The sequence below is a fragment of the Felis catus genome, chromosome B3 (assembly GCF_018350175.1).
Source record: "Felis catus isolate Fca126 chromosome B3, F.catus_Fca126_mat1.0, whole genome shotgun sequence".
Lineage (NCBI taxonomy): Eukaryota > Metazoa > Chordata > Mammalia > Carnivora > Felidae > Felis > Felis catus.
The window spans coordinates 94,747,077-94,763,325 of record NC_058373.1 but is presented as its reverse complement, the minus strand read 5'-3'; the positions used below and the strand labels follow the sequence as shown (position 1 = coordinate 94,763,325).

Here is a 16,249-nt window from a genome sequence, read left to right as displayed (position 1 = left end):
TAGGTAAGGCATACATTCTGAGAGGTATCACCTGGACATGGAATTCTACTTGAAACTCCAATTGTGGTAGCAGTCTTACAGCAGATTGTTGGGAAATTTTTTTTTTCAGTTAGAATGTGCTTCATAGTGCTTCTAAAACTCACACTAAACAGAAAATTATTTACCCAATTTATAGATATTGGGCTGATCTAAGCACATATAATCCAGTTTGCCGTAGTTAAATTTCTACCCATAAAAACCCCTTCCTAATTTTCATAAAAAGTACTTTTTCTCTGTCTTTAATCATAACCATTTCTGGAAGCTCGGGGTGGGGGGAGAATGAAAACTGACCTCTTAGGATTTCTTAGAATTTTCTCTGTGCACAGGCTTTCATGTGGCTAGCAAAACGCTGAGGTTGAGCCCAACCACACACTTACACAAATATCTTCTGAACAAATTCTCATAGCATAGCATATCAACTTCAAATATTTTTCTTTTATCAAATTTCTAATCACATATTTAATTTATTTTCTTATTTTCCTGTCTTGGAAATAGACTGATCAATAAAACAAACCAAAAAGAGTATTTTGTAAAAATGTTTTCCATATGCTAATATTGCTTATTAGGTCACCACAGTTGTATTGATAGCTACATGGAGTATTTATTCTCTATTTTTGTTTGTTTCTTGGCATTCTCTCTCTTGTCTTTAGATTCTGTTGATGGTGCTGTTGGAATTTTAGTACATCTATGGCTTTTCCCGGTCATCGTCCTCATCTCTATCTTAAGTCCTCGAAGGTGACCTTATCCTGGCAGAGGCTATAAAAGATTCACCAGGCACTGGCATGAAGAAAGAGTCTTTGTAAATGGACATTGAAAAAACAAACTACCAAAGATTCCTCCACTGACTACTGACTCAAACATAAAATAATAAAAACGAATTTTTTAAAGCACTGGGGATAAAAAAGACATCATGGAAGTATAACTTATTCCAAACTACATATAAAAGATAATCTTGACCTGAGTAGAGAAGAGACCTTCAGGTGCTTTTGTGGCTAAAAAGATTACAGCATCATCTGGTCATCTGGTTGAACTCTGGAAAAAAAAAAAAAAAAAAAAAAAAAAAAAGCTATAGAAATCCTTGTCAAAGCACAAAGTCATGGCTGGTTTTGTTTCAAATGAATAGTTTGCTTGTTACCATGGAAACCTAATGGCCTGCCAACAAAAACCTCACTGTAAACAGGGTACGTGAAAAGCTGGCATTTATTTTCCTTTCAAGAAGGTTTTACATAGAGAATTAAATAAATGTAGGCCCTTTTACCTTTGGTTGTTACCCTTCCTTGAAAATAACCCGAACTCAGAATTATTTAAAACATTCATGCTCCTCCCCACCTGTCCCCATCCCACCTTTCTTGTTATTATTTGTTTTCCTCCCATGGCTAAGCTAGATAACTGTATGCTGTCTCTTTTTGCATGCATTACTATCCAGGACGGTAAACCTGGGCTTACATATTACACAGGCTTATCGGAGTTTGCTCGCGGCCACTTGAACACCCAAACTAAGTCATCTGTTCCAATGAAGAAACCAAACCACCATCTTTTATAAATTGCCATGGAAACCAAGTGCCTTCAATGAAACAAGCCTGAATAATTTTCAACTCAGAAGCTTGCACAGCTAAGAGTGGTTTGTGTAAAACTATTTTGTAAACAAACTACAGAGCCTAAACGTGCAAATTATAGGCGAGACAACAAAAGCCGCTTCTGAAGAAGAAAGGACCGAAGCTACTGCGTAAGCCCATGCAGACGAAATACTTGTTGTTGGACCTCCTAGACAGCCATGGCCATTCGGCTTAATTGTCCATCAGAAAATAACTTCCATTGAGACCAGACATGGGAGCAACACTTTTTTCTTCCAGGTTATTAAATGGGTCAACCAGAGCAAAAGGTTGTTAAAATAATGCTTAGCGCAGAAGGTGGTAAAACACAAGAGTGATTTTTTTACTCTAACCTCCATTTGAAATGAAATTGGCCCTAGCTTTAGAGGGAGCAAAGAAAATGTTTGTGATTGCAGTGCGTACAAACTCTACAGCGGAACTGGGCCTGAAAAATCTGGCTTTATTCTAAACACTGAGGGTAATATGCCTCTGCCCTTTAGTCAGACTCTGTGCAAATTGTGAAATATTATTTTATTATTTTACCGAGATTAAAAACACTTTTACAAAAAAACAAAAACCTGTAAAAATGATTTTGAGCTACCTGAGGACAAATCATACCTTTAACCAGCCAGTTTTCCAATGCATTGTAAATTTCACTTAAACCTGTTGGTTATGAAAATTTGAAGATCTTTTTCCTTAAATTATCTCAGCTTTTAACTTCATTTAAAAAGACTTTTGTCTAAAGAAGAATATTATTATTATTATATGTTCTTTCAACACCCCAGGATTAAAAAAAAAACTGATTATGCAAGTAATTGGGAAATAAGTATTAAATTATAACATTTGCAAATATTAATATAAAAAGCACAACAAAATGTAGTGGAAAAATGATAAAGCTTGGTTTTTAAAAGAAAAAAATTCTGTAGAAATGTTTGTGCAAATTCAGTAATTCAACTTAAAAGATAATTTTACAGCTATGTTCAATAAAGCCTCTTTCCAGGTAAGGTATGCAAAGCGGTATGTGTGTTTGTTGAGCAATGTTTACTTGTCACCAAAATGAGACTAGCTATATATACAAGTTATCAGTTATGATACCATGGGGTAAACCTTCAGAGCTTCAGACATCTTAATGTTGGCAGGAAAGCATTTAATAGGAACCCTTGATGCACTCTTCCATATTTTTCATACATGTAAAATAAAAGTCAAACTTATGAAAGTAAAATACGAACTTGGAATTTAATGTGTATTTTCATAGTGAAAGAGGGGACCAGTCAGAGCTAGGTAGTGATAGAATCAAGCTAAAGCCAAGTCCTTTAAATTAAACAGAATTAACTAAGAAGCTTTATAACTTACTTGAACAAATCAGGCATATTGAAAATTTTCACATTCAACCATCTGTTTTATCAAACCAAAGAGATTAAAGTAAACAATATTTGGGGCATGTTTTACTAACTCTCCTCACCTTGACTTCCATTTTGTGTGGCAACTCACCACTTCTTTCCACTAGCCCATATTAGTGGATCATCCTTTCTAATTGATGTTTTGCACACCCATTGCTGATATTAAAAAATTGTTTTACATCTAAAGAGGGGCTTAGCTCATTGCTGCCTTCTTCCTTTATCTTGAATTTGATTTGAGTGAGACTTTTGAAAAAAACTAAAAAAAAAATCTATATTCAGAATATTTGATTATACATGTGTCCTTTCCAGGAAAACAAGTCTACTTTTCTCCTTATTAACTGCACAAAGAAATTGCTGTAAGTGCAAGTTTTCAGTCCTTTTACAATGTACTCATAAAATACTAAAGTCTTTTTATAACCTTTCACATAGCTGCAGAAGTCCATGAGAACTGGCTGGTACTTCAAAAATTAATTTTGATTAATTTTTTGAGAAAATGCAGATGAGTGCCAGGAACAAAGGGGCAAGCAGAAGAACTGCAAAACAATCAGATTTATTGATATGGTAATAAATTAGAATATACATCGCAAGTGGGTTCTGGATCATTTCTGTAAAACACCAAACTTAGAATTCGAATCAATGTTTTTCACTCCCCATCAAATGTTCAGCTGAAAGAAAATGAATAAAAATGCAGGAAATTTTAAAAGGTTGGGATAAGTCAAGTGTAAATTGTATTAAGTAATCTCTTGTTTAACATCAGTAATAATAATGATGACTTTAAACCACTTACCTGTTTATCAACTGCCTATCTTTTCCTAATATTTTTTGTATTTATTATGAGTTAAACTCACCAATATATTTCCCCTTTTCCTTTTTGATAACATATTTTAAGTGTAATTTATGTCAATTTTTTGTTGTCGTACTTTATAGGAAGGCATCAGGCAATAGAGCTTTTAATTTTCTGGAAGAAAGATTACACCACGTAATGTCCAGGTCATTAATAGATCCGATTAATTAGGAGCTAACTCTGTTTCCTTAGTTCAAAAATGCTTGTTCCTCCACATTTAACATGTCTGCAACTGGGCGTATTTCAGTTACAATTGGTAGTATTTCTGTGTAGTGATATATAAAATAAAAGTGCATATTAAAACTGATAACATCTTAGATATGTTGAGATTCACCAAATTCACTAAATCTTCCAGAAGTGCCAAATCATGCCCAATATTTATTCCTTTCCAACAAACCCAAAAGTGAGAAAAAGATACCCTGTCATATTTGTAGGGTTTATATTATTCATTGCCTATGCATTAAAAATGTCATAACTTTTATTTTGTGCTTTAAAAATTCTGAGTCTTCTCTTACCTCTAGTATACACATACCTAGCCGTGCTGTGTTTTTCTTTTTTCCTGCTACCTATTTTTGTTAGTTCCATGATGAATTATAACATGCTGTGTATCCCCGGTTTGAAATGTTTTCTTGTTTTGTGTGATTCATAGTACTTAGTAAGTTAGAAGTTTGGCCTGCCATTAAATTTTCTTTTAGAGATCTGAAAGATGCATGGTGCACTACAATGTCATACAATAGGCTAAACTAATGGGACTTCATTTTACATATATCACAGAATTGACTTTGGCAATGAATTATGATAACTACAATAATCAGAATTACAAACCAGCTAGTCAGTCAGTTACATTATATTACAAATAATAAAATCCCACTCTTTTATATTTTAAAATATGGCAAAATATGAATGACAACTGTACTAACTTTTCACCAAACATGCATTTTTATTTTAAGACTTTATAATAAACTTATCTGTCAAAATGCATCATTGGAAAACAATTAAGTTCTATGCTTAAGACTGTATGAAACTGGTTGTGATATTTTTCATGACCTATTTTGTTTTGATTAGGGATTTTAAAGATGGTGACCAACTAATATGATTTTGATAGAGTGATTTTCAAAGGATTCTTTTGAATGCAGTTTCTTTAACAAAACAAAAAAACTTTTTTTTTTTTTAACGTGCCTTTCAAAGATCAGGGCCTCACAACAGCATTTAAACTGGAAAAAAATTTACTGAAAACTCATTTCCTTTTTGGTTGATGACTACTTCTTACAAATTGTCTCACCTGTGTCTCAACAAAGCAGAAGGTTTATACTCTTCTTGCAACTGGGTAGTTGGTATCAATGAGGAGTTATTGCATTTTCTGTGAAAACAATAAAATCATAGGGTTCAATCCCAAGCTATTTCCTTTCCTCCAGTGTTCCTTTTGTGTCTAACCAGTTTAATCAGTTTTCTTAGCGCTTATTGTTTAAAAGCAGTCTCTGGCACTTTTTACTTCAACGTAGGAGAAAAGCTACCACGAACGGACAGAACTTTTTTCAAATCTGGTATTAAAAAGCTCTTTGCTGAGTATCCATAATATTTATAAATATATGTTATTACATAGCAAAAGTAGGACTCACAGACTTGAGATTGTAATGGGAAATATGTCCATTCAGAATCAGTCCATCATATGTGGATGTCGGCTTAGAAACAGAACTGAAGAGTTAGGGAGAGAGAACTATTCCACATATTTCCATATGGATCACTTTATTGCCATTTTAGAATAAAGTTTAATAAAATACGAGTCGTGATTTTACTATCCTGAACCCACACTAAGTATATTGAAATTAAGGAATTGGAATTCAAAATTTTGAGTAGGGTAGAGGTTAAACTCCAGGTAAAAAATGAAATCGTTTTCTCAAGGGAATATTTACAACTGATTGAATTTAATTTCAATTGTTCTAATTTTCCATGGGTTGAGCTAAAAAATATTCTTATTTTTCAATCAAATGATGGTAAATTCTATGAATTAGGGATTAGCTTGTTAGTTTCAGTTTGTTTTCATATGGCTCTTGTTATCCTGGATTTCTAGGATATCACTTTTATTTCTTGAATCTCATCAGTATATTTAAATGTATAAGTTTAATTAAGTATACGTTGTGTTGAATTTATATTGAATATTAGTTACATTTTAGATCTCAAATTTAGATTTAACTTACTTTTTCTTTTGATAATTTACTTCTGCTAGTTTCAGATAGCTGTATGTTATTTTCCCTTGGATTTTCTTTCAATAAATGCAATTATGTTAAATACTCTATTAGTGTTTGGGGGAAATTTCTGCTTTCAATAAGCACTTAAGTTAGAAAAAAGCTATTTAGAATGGCAATTATATTTTCAAATTAAGGTGAAAATGCCATCATTTCTCTCACTATTAAAAATCTTTTATAGACTCAACACTGCAATGAAGCACAATTAGCCCATTAAAGATATGTGTTGAGTTTTACATACTTTGTGAAAGATCATTTATAAGATTGTGTTAAACAAGCAGGCACTAAAAAATACTCCTGAATGAACTGTGATTTAAGAATTATGGCTCAGTTTAGTAACTCTGGGCTTGTGTATGATATGTAAAATATTGATTGAAGATTATAGCATGGATAGTTATCCAAGTAGATAGTTTCAGTCACATATTTCATGGGGAGCACTGTAGGCTAAATGTGGGTCTTCTGAGGGAAAAAAATAATAGTGCTTGACAATGATTTGAGTGAACCAAAGTATAAATGGAATCCTAACAATTAGCTTGCATAGCTTAACTTCCTGTCTATCTTTGGTATTATATTTCTAAGAATATCTGTGAAATTATAGAAAAGTGAATACAATTATTATTAACAGACACACTAATTGTGTTTAAAAACCAACCCTTAACTATGTATTAAAATACTGTTTATTCTTTATAGCTATTTAGTTTAATAGTCAAATTAAGGACCTTATCTATCTTTTGACTTCCTATAGTACCTACATTCCTTTAAAGTATTCTTTAGTTATCTGAATATCTGCTCCCCAACTGAAACTGTAACCTACCCCAGGGCAAAGACTGTGTCTTTTAACAAGAGTAAGTACTTTCAACTTATCTAGGTTCTGTAGAGGTTATTGAATTAATGGTTATTGAATTAATCTGTGATTTAGAGCTATATTTAAAATAGAACTTATTCAAAACCTAGGAAATAAGCAGCAATGTCACCTTTCAGTGATAAAATCAATGAAATTTCACGGACAGAAGATGCCTCCTGCATGTGAGAAAAATGAGAAGTCAAGGCAACTGAAATAACAGCATAAGCATTGCAACACAATTTCCTGGCACTTCTTAGTTTAACAGAAAGTGATTATATCTCTTCATAAAAGGGCATATGTTGTCAATGTTTTTGCAAACAAAATTACTATGTCGTTAAACTGAAGAAAATGAGATGAATTCTGCATGTTTTGTGTCAGATGCCATCATTATACATGAGACTAATACTACATGCATGTCTTCTTTCAACCAAAATGTATTAATTATAGAACATTATGCTTCATTTTCTATTACAGAGATCATGAGCTCTAGCTAAATTCAATCTTAGCTGCTTTCTGGAATTTATGGTGGAAGATATTGCTTGAGATCCAATTATCCACTAAACTTGAAATAAAGTATATTTAAACATGGAAATATTTTTAAGAATTACACAATAATTGAATTATAAACAAAATTACCAAAATAGGAATACATTTATTTAGTTCTGGGAATACTTTATGTGGAATAAACTAGATTCTTTTGTATACGGAACAAAAAATGGTAAACATTAATTTTCAAATTTGGAAATTGTGTTGAACAGAGAGAACTACTAATTTTGTTATTTTCATTGTTTCTGTTTTGAAGTCTATGTTTTAATTTCCCAAATTAACACAATTCAACAGGCCAATAGGCCCAAAATGAAAGATGGTACAGTGTTAGTACATGGCAACTACACATTGTTAAGTGAAACTATAAGTAGTATAGAGTCTGTTAATACTAGAGTTCTCTAAAATTTGCAGAGAACATTCTTATTAGCTCACAGTTTTCAAATATCTAACCAAATAGGCTGAAAATACGTTGACCTACCAGATGAGGCTAAGGGACAACAAGGGGAGGCATGCAAAGAGGAGAGGTAGTGGGTTTCAAAGACTATATTCATTTCACAATTTTCCTGAGGACAGGTCCAGATTACATACCCAGTACATAAAATACAGACAGAATGAAAGGAATGTCTGTCAGTTACACACGAAGGCTCAAAGAACAGAATGATAAAGCTTCTAGGACAGAAATATAAAGAGGTCACTTAAGAGGGGTACAATGTGAATAGATCAGGAGAATGCATTGAAAAATGAATCTAATCAGAGCATTCACATTAACATAAAGGAGAGAAAAATAAGATGACATAACCAAATGCATCTGGTAGAGAGACAATCTAAAAAATGAAAATAAAATATTTTGATGAGGTAAATTTGAAAAGCAACTGCAATAAATATATATGCAAATATTTTACCACACACTCGCCTTGCTTTGTCTTTTTTATTTTGCAGTGACTATGGTTACAACTTGGCTCCTCTGTCCAATTTCTCCTTCCTGGTTATGTGGATTCACAGTATGTAGATTAGTCTAGAGTTGAGAATCATAATGCCTACTGCACATGCGTCAGTTTGGCGATGAGCATTTTCAAATTATGTCCACTTTTTGTAATAATCTTACTTCAAGCCCATACATCCACATTCATAAATATACAGTGGTGGTATAATGATTTATCATTTTCAAAGTGTTTTCATATCATCCGTTCTAGCCCATAATTCTTAGTGACTCACCATGGTATACATGAATCTTTGTATGATGGATGCCTTCTGGTCTTCTTTCTATCACCCTGTCTTTCATTGCATGTGGATGGTCACCCTCGCATAGTATGACCCAGGACTGAAAAGAACAATGTTTAATAAACAATGTCTTTTGTATTTTGTTAGCAATGAACCTCCATACTTTATCAAGTCTAAAATAACATTATTTTACATACCACTAGGAAGAAAAAACATTTTTATTGTGATTATAAGACACCATCATTTCTAACAGAAAGTCCTATTTCAGAGATGTTAAATTGCAAATCAACAAAAAATTAACCTTAAGATTGATGAAATATGGCATCATTGATAATTATACTAGATATTTCATTTGACCTTCACAGGAAATCTGCTCTGCATCTTGTAATGCAGTTGGACTCTGACTTTAATGTGAATCAAAATCTCCTAGAATGGTGGTTGAAAACACAGATTCTAGAATCTTGGCACCAGTGGTTTTGTTTAAAAAGACTTTGAGGGAAGGGAGAAGGCATAGGTTTTTAACAAGCCACTTAATGCTGATCTATTGATCAAAATAACCACAATTTGTTAAAGATCAGTGCATTGGAAAGTAACCAAGTTCAAAATCTGTTTTTTACCACTAGTAGCTGTGTGACCTTGCACAGATAGTTTAAAATCTCTGTGCCTGAGTGACCCTGGAGATAACATAGAAAGGTGTGGCATCAGGTTGCCAGGGTTTTTCATTGCATAATCTCCCTCAGTTCTCTTAGCTTTAAAAGGGAGTACTGTGTTTTCTAATTAGTGAGCTAATATCTTTACAAAATGTGGAACATTACTAAGCACCACGTAAGTCTTTGCTCACCTATAAAAATGGGATGGTAATAATAGTACCCACCTCATAATGCCGTAATGATTCAATGAGGCAATGCAAATTAAGTATTTAGCAAAGAGTGAAAATTTTGTTTTGTTTTTTTAATGTACTCGTTTAATAAAGTAATAGATCTTTTAAAATAGGTTCTTTAAAAACTCTTTGAATAGCTAACCCTTATTTCCTTTTCCTTGTTTCATCTTAAAGATAGACAAGGAAGAATTATCTATAATATTTTAATTACTTAAATATTCTAATATTATTTATCTGATATGAAATGAAATAACCCCCAAATAAAATAAGCTCTCTGGCATTACTTTAATACTGTAAATTGTTTTTGGAATAATCATGCTTATATTAGGATATAAAAAATTAAGTTAGAAACATTACACAAATGCTAGTGAGTAAGCACAAGGTTGATATGCTTCAAAAGTTACCACTGAGATTCATATATGTGTTTACATTCTATACAGGAACGATGTGTGTTTTTTAAAAATAAACTTTTATTTTGAGATCATTATAAATTCACATGCAGTTGCAAGAGATAATATAGAGAGATTCTATCTACCCTTGACCCAGTTTCCCTCACTAATTACATCTTATAGTTATATATGTGTGTGTATTTAGTTCTATATATGTATTTAATGTTTATTTACTTTTGAGAGAGAGAGAGAGAGAGAGAGAAAGAGAGAAAGCCGGCAAAGTGCAGAGAGAGGGAGACACAGAATCCAAGCAGACTCTAGGCTCTGACCTATCAGCACAGAGCCCGAAGGGGGGCTCAAACTCACACACCATGGGATCATAACCTTAGCTGAAGTTGGACACGTCACAGACTGAGCCACACAGGCGCCCCAGTTCTATGTATTTTTATCATACCTGTCAGTTCATGTATCCACCACCAAAGTCAAAACACACAGTCCAATCACCATAAGAACACCTTTAGTGCTGTCTTCTATTTTACACATTTCACTCGTGCCTCCCTTCCTCTAACCCATCCTGTACTCCTGTCAACAACTAACCTGTTCTCCGTTTCTACAATTTTGTCATTTCAAGAATGTTATATAATGATATCATATGCTATATCAATTTAGGGACTGACTTTTTACACTCAGCATAATTCCCTGGAGATTTATTCAAGTTATGTCATGTAACCAGTAATTTGTAACTTTTTATGGCAGAGTACAGTATTGTGGTGTATGGATGTACTACATTTTGTGTAACCATTCACCCACTGAAGGACATCTGAGCTGTTTCCAGTGTGGGGCCATTACAAATAAAGCTGCTATGAATGTTCGTGTATACACTGTTGTGTGAACGTAAATTTCCATTTCCAAGATAAGTGTTAAATATTGTAAAAAAAGAAAAAAAAAGACAGCCAAATTGTTTTCCAGAGTGGGTATATCATTTTTCACTCCCACCAGCAATGCATGAATGATCCAGTTTCTATGCATTCCCACCAACATTTGGTATTGTCACTATTTGTTTTTATCTTAACTATTCTGATAGGTGTGTAAAGTCTCATGAATTTAATTTTCATTTTCCTAATGACTAATGAAGTTGAATACCTTTTCATTTGCTATCTGAATATCTTCATCTGTGAAATGTCTAGCCATGCCCTTTGCTTGTTTTCTAATTGTATCTTGTGTTTTGTTTTATTTTTGAGTTTAAAGAACTCTTTTTATATTTTACACATTAAATCATTTTCTGGATATATGTCTTTTAAGTAGCTTCTCTCAGTCTGTACTTGGACTTGTCACCCTCTTCACATGGTATTTTGCAGAGCAAAAGTTTTTAGTTTTGATGAGGTAGGTCTAATTTATTATTTTTCCCTTGTAAGGATTATGCTTGTGATGTCAAGTTAAGAACTCTTTGTCTAGCCCAAGTTACTAAAGCTTTTCTTTGATTCTTTTATATTCTTTTATAATCAGTGTTGTCTTTAAGATGGAAAATTGGACAAATTTTAAGTCCTATTATAATTTTAGGTATATTTATTTTAGTTCAAAATACTGACATTTTCTCATAGCAATGAGAAGGTATAAAAAATAAATTAATGGTGCTAGCAATTTAACTGTTCTAGATGTTAAATCTAAATTTAGAATGTTACATTTAAAGTTAGATATATGATGTATGACCAGTCCATAAAAACTTTCATATAAGGAGAAGTTGCCTCTCTTCATTCCAAACAAACCCAAAGACTGCTGTCCTTAATTGTCATAATTGTCTTTAATTCCACTTATAGGAATTATCATGCAAAAATTGGACAACCATGCAAATAATCATGTGTAAGAATATTATGGCAGTTTATAATGGTGAAAAAAAATTGGAAACAATCTAAATGTCCACCAGTAAAGGAATGGTTGATGAAAGTATGGTTGTGCTCTTCCCATATCCACTCTAGCTTGAACACCACACTGCAGCCTAAAGACTGCCGATTGTGTGAGATTACCTCAGGACCTACCCATGCACTACAGCTCCAAAGTGCCAGCAATTAACATCCACCACAACCATCCTCCTGCCCTGCTGCACCAGCAGCCTTCAATGTACAGTGCCCTGGGTTTCTAGCCTTGAAAAAGACTAACACTGAGATATCTGTTGTACAGACTCCCAGAGTTCCCCAAATAGGATCGAGTCAATCATCCACTGGGGTCCTTGGATTAAGAGCATATCCTTATTAGTTACCTTTCCTTCCCTTTATAACTTCCTCATAACTCCACTAGAATTTTCCAGTAATCATCATCCAGATAAGATTTCGTCCTAAAACTTTGTCTCAAAGATAAGGTTCTCTTTTCTGAGAGAACAAAACTAAGACAATAGTTTAGTTATGGAAGAGAGAATCAAAAATCTATTTTTTAAATGGGCTTGAACTTTAACATATAAATATATCTACTACATACTGTTAGGTTAAATATTACACGTAGTCTGATATATTTATAAAAATATGTATATCTCAAACTGCTAACATTCTCCATGTCTGGTAGATATGGTTTAGCAAAGTTTCCTTTTATACATTATTTTTTTGATCCTTAATTTTTTGGGCATTAAATGTATATAAACATTGTACACTGAAGAAAAAAACTCCTCGAAGAGAAAAGAAATGGCTCAGTGTAGGGAAATTTTGAGATTTTATTGTTTAAAAGTGATTCTGTCTACATTTGGGTGGCCTAGAAATTAGAGCTTTAAGCATTTTAGATGGAGGCATAAGACAGCAAGGACAACCCTATCTGCCGATGAGTCCTCAAAGAGGTGCAGTGAAAACAGGATAATTGTCAAGGGCAAAGTATCAGTTAATGTTACCCATAGAGGTAACCAGATAAAGTTGTAGAATTAAAATAAGCTCTACTTAGCAAAGTAAACTTAACTCAAAGTTCAGATTGGATATATTAATTGGAAACAGCAAAAATCCTGTTTCTAAGTTAATGAAAATAACTCATTAATGATTCTTTAATTATGAATAACAATGAAAAGTCTACGTTTCAGAAGAAATATGCAGAATTTCTGTTTTATGATATAATGGAGATGTTCCTCAAGACTGATTTTCCACTTTTATCTCTTCCTTCCTATACACTAATTATTTGTTGATCTTAATTGTAGTCTCTCAACTGTATTTATTTATTCTGGAAAATAGTACACAGCACATGAGAGTAATCTCCATCACAATGAATGCATTTCTTTTCATCTTTTCTGGCCTGGTTAGCTCTGTTGATTTGGGTATGTGCTAATGAGGCGGGTCCTGAAGATTCAAACTCCATCCCAATTAGCTGTTCATTGAGAAGTAAATTCCATGGACACACACTGAGAGTATCAGCCAAGCATCTGATTAAGGCTTGTTAGTGGTCAGAAATAGGACTACAATTGTGTGACAAACTTGATGGTTTTCATTATCACAATTGAATAAAAATTTCAAAACCTCCTTTTACATTGGTGTATTAATAGCTGCTTCTCCAGTATTCCTGATATCTGTAATGGCAGCAACAATCAAAATAGAAGCCAGAAACCTGAGAATCAACCTTAATGGCTCCTTCAGTCTTTGTCCCTTATGTCCAATCCATCACCATATCTTGCTGATTTTTGTCTCTTGAGTATATCTGGAAACTATGTACTTGCCACCAGCCCTTATGTGACTACCCTAGAAAAAGTTACCATGAACTCTTGCTAGGATACTGCCTTAGCTGTTCACTGTAGACTTCTACTTTCAATACTGCCATCCCCATTCTCCACCTGTAGCTTATATAATTATCTTAAAAAACATATACAAATATAAACTTACTCTCCTTCTTAAAGCCTTTTAATGGCTTCTCACTGCTTGCAAAATGAAGACTGAATTCCTTAAAGTCGCATAAGAAAACCTTCATGATCTGGCTTCTCTTACCAATCCAGCCTTATCTTGCTCACAAGATAATGACACTCCCCAGTACCTATCATATTACATAATCTGTAGTTGCCACTTACCAAATTACGGTGAAGAATAAACAAGTCTCCTGCCACTCTCACTCTTGCTCATGTTGTTTCAGACACAGAGATTTTCTTCAGTTTTTCCAATGCTGCCTCCATACTCAGGGCCTGGGTGTCTGCTGTTCCTTGTCTCAAATAATCTAAGCCTTCCTTTCCTGTTGCCCAGTTCATTCGTGATCTTAGCTTATGCAGATGTTCCTCTGAGAAACTTTTCATTATTTAGATCAAATCGGTGTCTTCTATTATATGTTCTCTCTAATTTCCTTGAGAAAATTTCTCAAATTTTTAAGTGTTTACATATTTGGTTATTATGAGTTTCCCTTACTGCACTGTAAGCTCTATGAAACCAGAGGAAACATACTGACTTTGCTTACCAATTTTTTTAAGTTTTTTTTTTTTTTATTCTCTTTTAGTTCTCTCATTTTTAAGAGAGAGATGGACAGAGTGCAAGCAGGGGAGGGTCAGAGACAGGGACACATAGAATCTGAAGCAGGATCCAGGCTCTGAGCTGTCAGCACAGAGCCTGAGCAGGGTTCCAGCTCACGAATTGTGAGATCATGACCTGAGCCAAAGTTGGATGTATAACCGAGCCACCCAGGCGCCCCACCAGTTGTTTTTTTCTTAATTCAGAGTAATGTGTCAAATATTTTGTTAAACAACAGTGAATGACTATATTCCCTCCACTTTGATCCTGTATAAGCCAATCCAAAGACTTTCCCAAAGATTCATTCTCTTCAATTTATTATTTTTCATACTATCACATTTTTTTGAAATTACCAACTCCTTGAAATTACCAACATCAGTAAATGTTATCATATTCACTGTTTTTTTCTCATTGTTTTGGATACTATCTATTACCTCACATGCCACCTATCCTTCTGTCTTTAACTTTTTCCAATAGTCTAAGTTTTTTCTTCTTAGTTCCATCCCATCCACTACAAGAACTACCCTCTCATGGATGATGTTCGAATCGACCTCATTCTCCAGGCCTGCATCTTTTATATAGATTAAAGATTTATGCTGAATATTACTCTTTACACCCCAAATCAGTAATCAACTTGCTCTTCATCCCTAAACCAAATTCTTCTCCTGGATTCTTTATCTTGTTAATTTCACCACCATTATGCTACCATTTTTCTAGTGAAATATTTCAACTATGTTCAAACTTGTTGAACTATCTTTGCCTCCATTTCCCTTGTGTTCTAAATGTAATCAGTTTTGCCTCCTCATTTCTGTCATTTTTAACCTTTTTTAAATTCCATTCCACTTCACAGAAATTAATATAAATTTTCTACTGTCTACACAATGTAATAGCATCCTAACTCATGTTGTTTCTCTTATGCCCTATTCCCAAATTTGCCCCTGCCAAATTGGTCTTCCTAAATAGGGTCCCACCCTCTTACAAGAATGTGGAGCTTTAAACATATTAGTCCCCTTCTCAGGGATTGTTAGTGTCTACCTTTTGCATACTGACTGAGGTACAAATGCCTAGCTAATACCCATAACTTTTCTTAAATATGTCTAATATACCTTGCCAGATCTCTGTACATTTCAATTTTACTGGAAAGCATAACTTGCCTAGAACATACTCACGTTCTAAATTCTTTGAGCTTTACCTTACTATTTCACTTTACTAAAGTGAATTATGGTCTAGGGGCAGGGGATGAGAAAGGGGGAGTCCTACCCATTCTTGAACATTCATGTCGAATGCCATCTTTTTACCTGATACGCTTCTTGAAATTCATAACACCTTTTCACACCTCTTTTATGGAACAGATATTTTGCTTTATATTATAACCATTGGGTCCTTGTCTTGTTTCCTTAATAGAGACTGTAAGCTCCTTAAGAGCAGGTATTATTTCTTATTAATTTTATGTTCCCTGCAATGCCAATTTCAGAGATTGGCATATACTAGGTGCTCAATTAATATTTGTTGAATTAAACTAAATATGTAGGAAACCAAACTAATAAAAATGTATATATAGAGAAAAATATTCAAGAAATCACTGAAATTTGTACATCAGAATGTATAGAATAAAGAATTTATTGTTTCTGCTGTATCATTCATTTTATTATAACATTTAATAATAATAATAATATTTATGTTTTTAGGATTTAATTATCTTCAAATTTTCTAATAAAAAAATTAATGTGATGTTCCTAAATGCTTTGTGAGATAGAATAGTCATATACTCATTCTATACATCTGAAAACTGCT

At 33.4% G+C, this 16,249-nt stretch overlaps 1 protein-coding gene and 1 long non-coding RNA gene across 2 annotated transcripts in view; one reads left to right on the top strand and one right to left on the bottom strand.

Annotated features, from left to right (window-relative positions):
• MDGA2 (MAM domain containing glycosylphosphatidylinositol anchor 2) overlaps positions 1-2,639 on the top strand; it is an 852,594-nt gene extending 849,955 nt beyond the window's left edge. Inside the window, exon 17 of the mRNA XM_023255671.2 lies at positions 690-2,639. Coding sequence (XP_023111439.1) covers positions 690-778 — 89 coding nt within the window. The 3' untranslated portion in view covers positions 779-2,639. The remainder of the gene's footprint in view (positions 1-689) is intronic.
• LOC123386062 lies at positions 936-9,003 on the bottom strand. Its single transcript, XR_006599564.1, has 3 exons — positions 8,727-9,003; positions 5,158-7,141; positions 936-1,071 (listed from the first exon to the last, which is right to left on the bottom strand). It is a non-coding gene; the product is annotated as an uncharacterized LOC123386062 (long non-coding RNA).
• Positions 9,004-16,249: the final 7,246 nt, after the last annotated feature.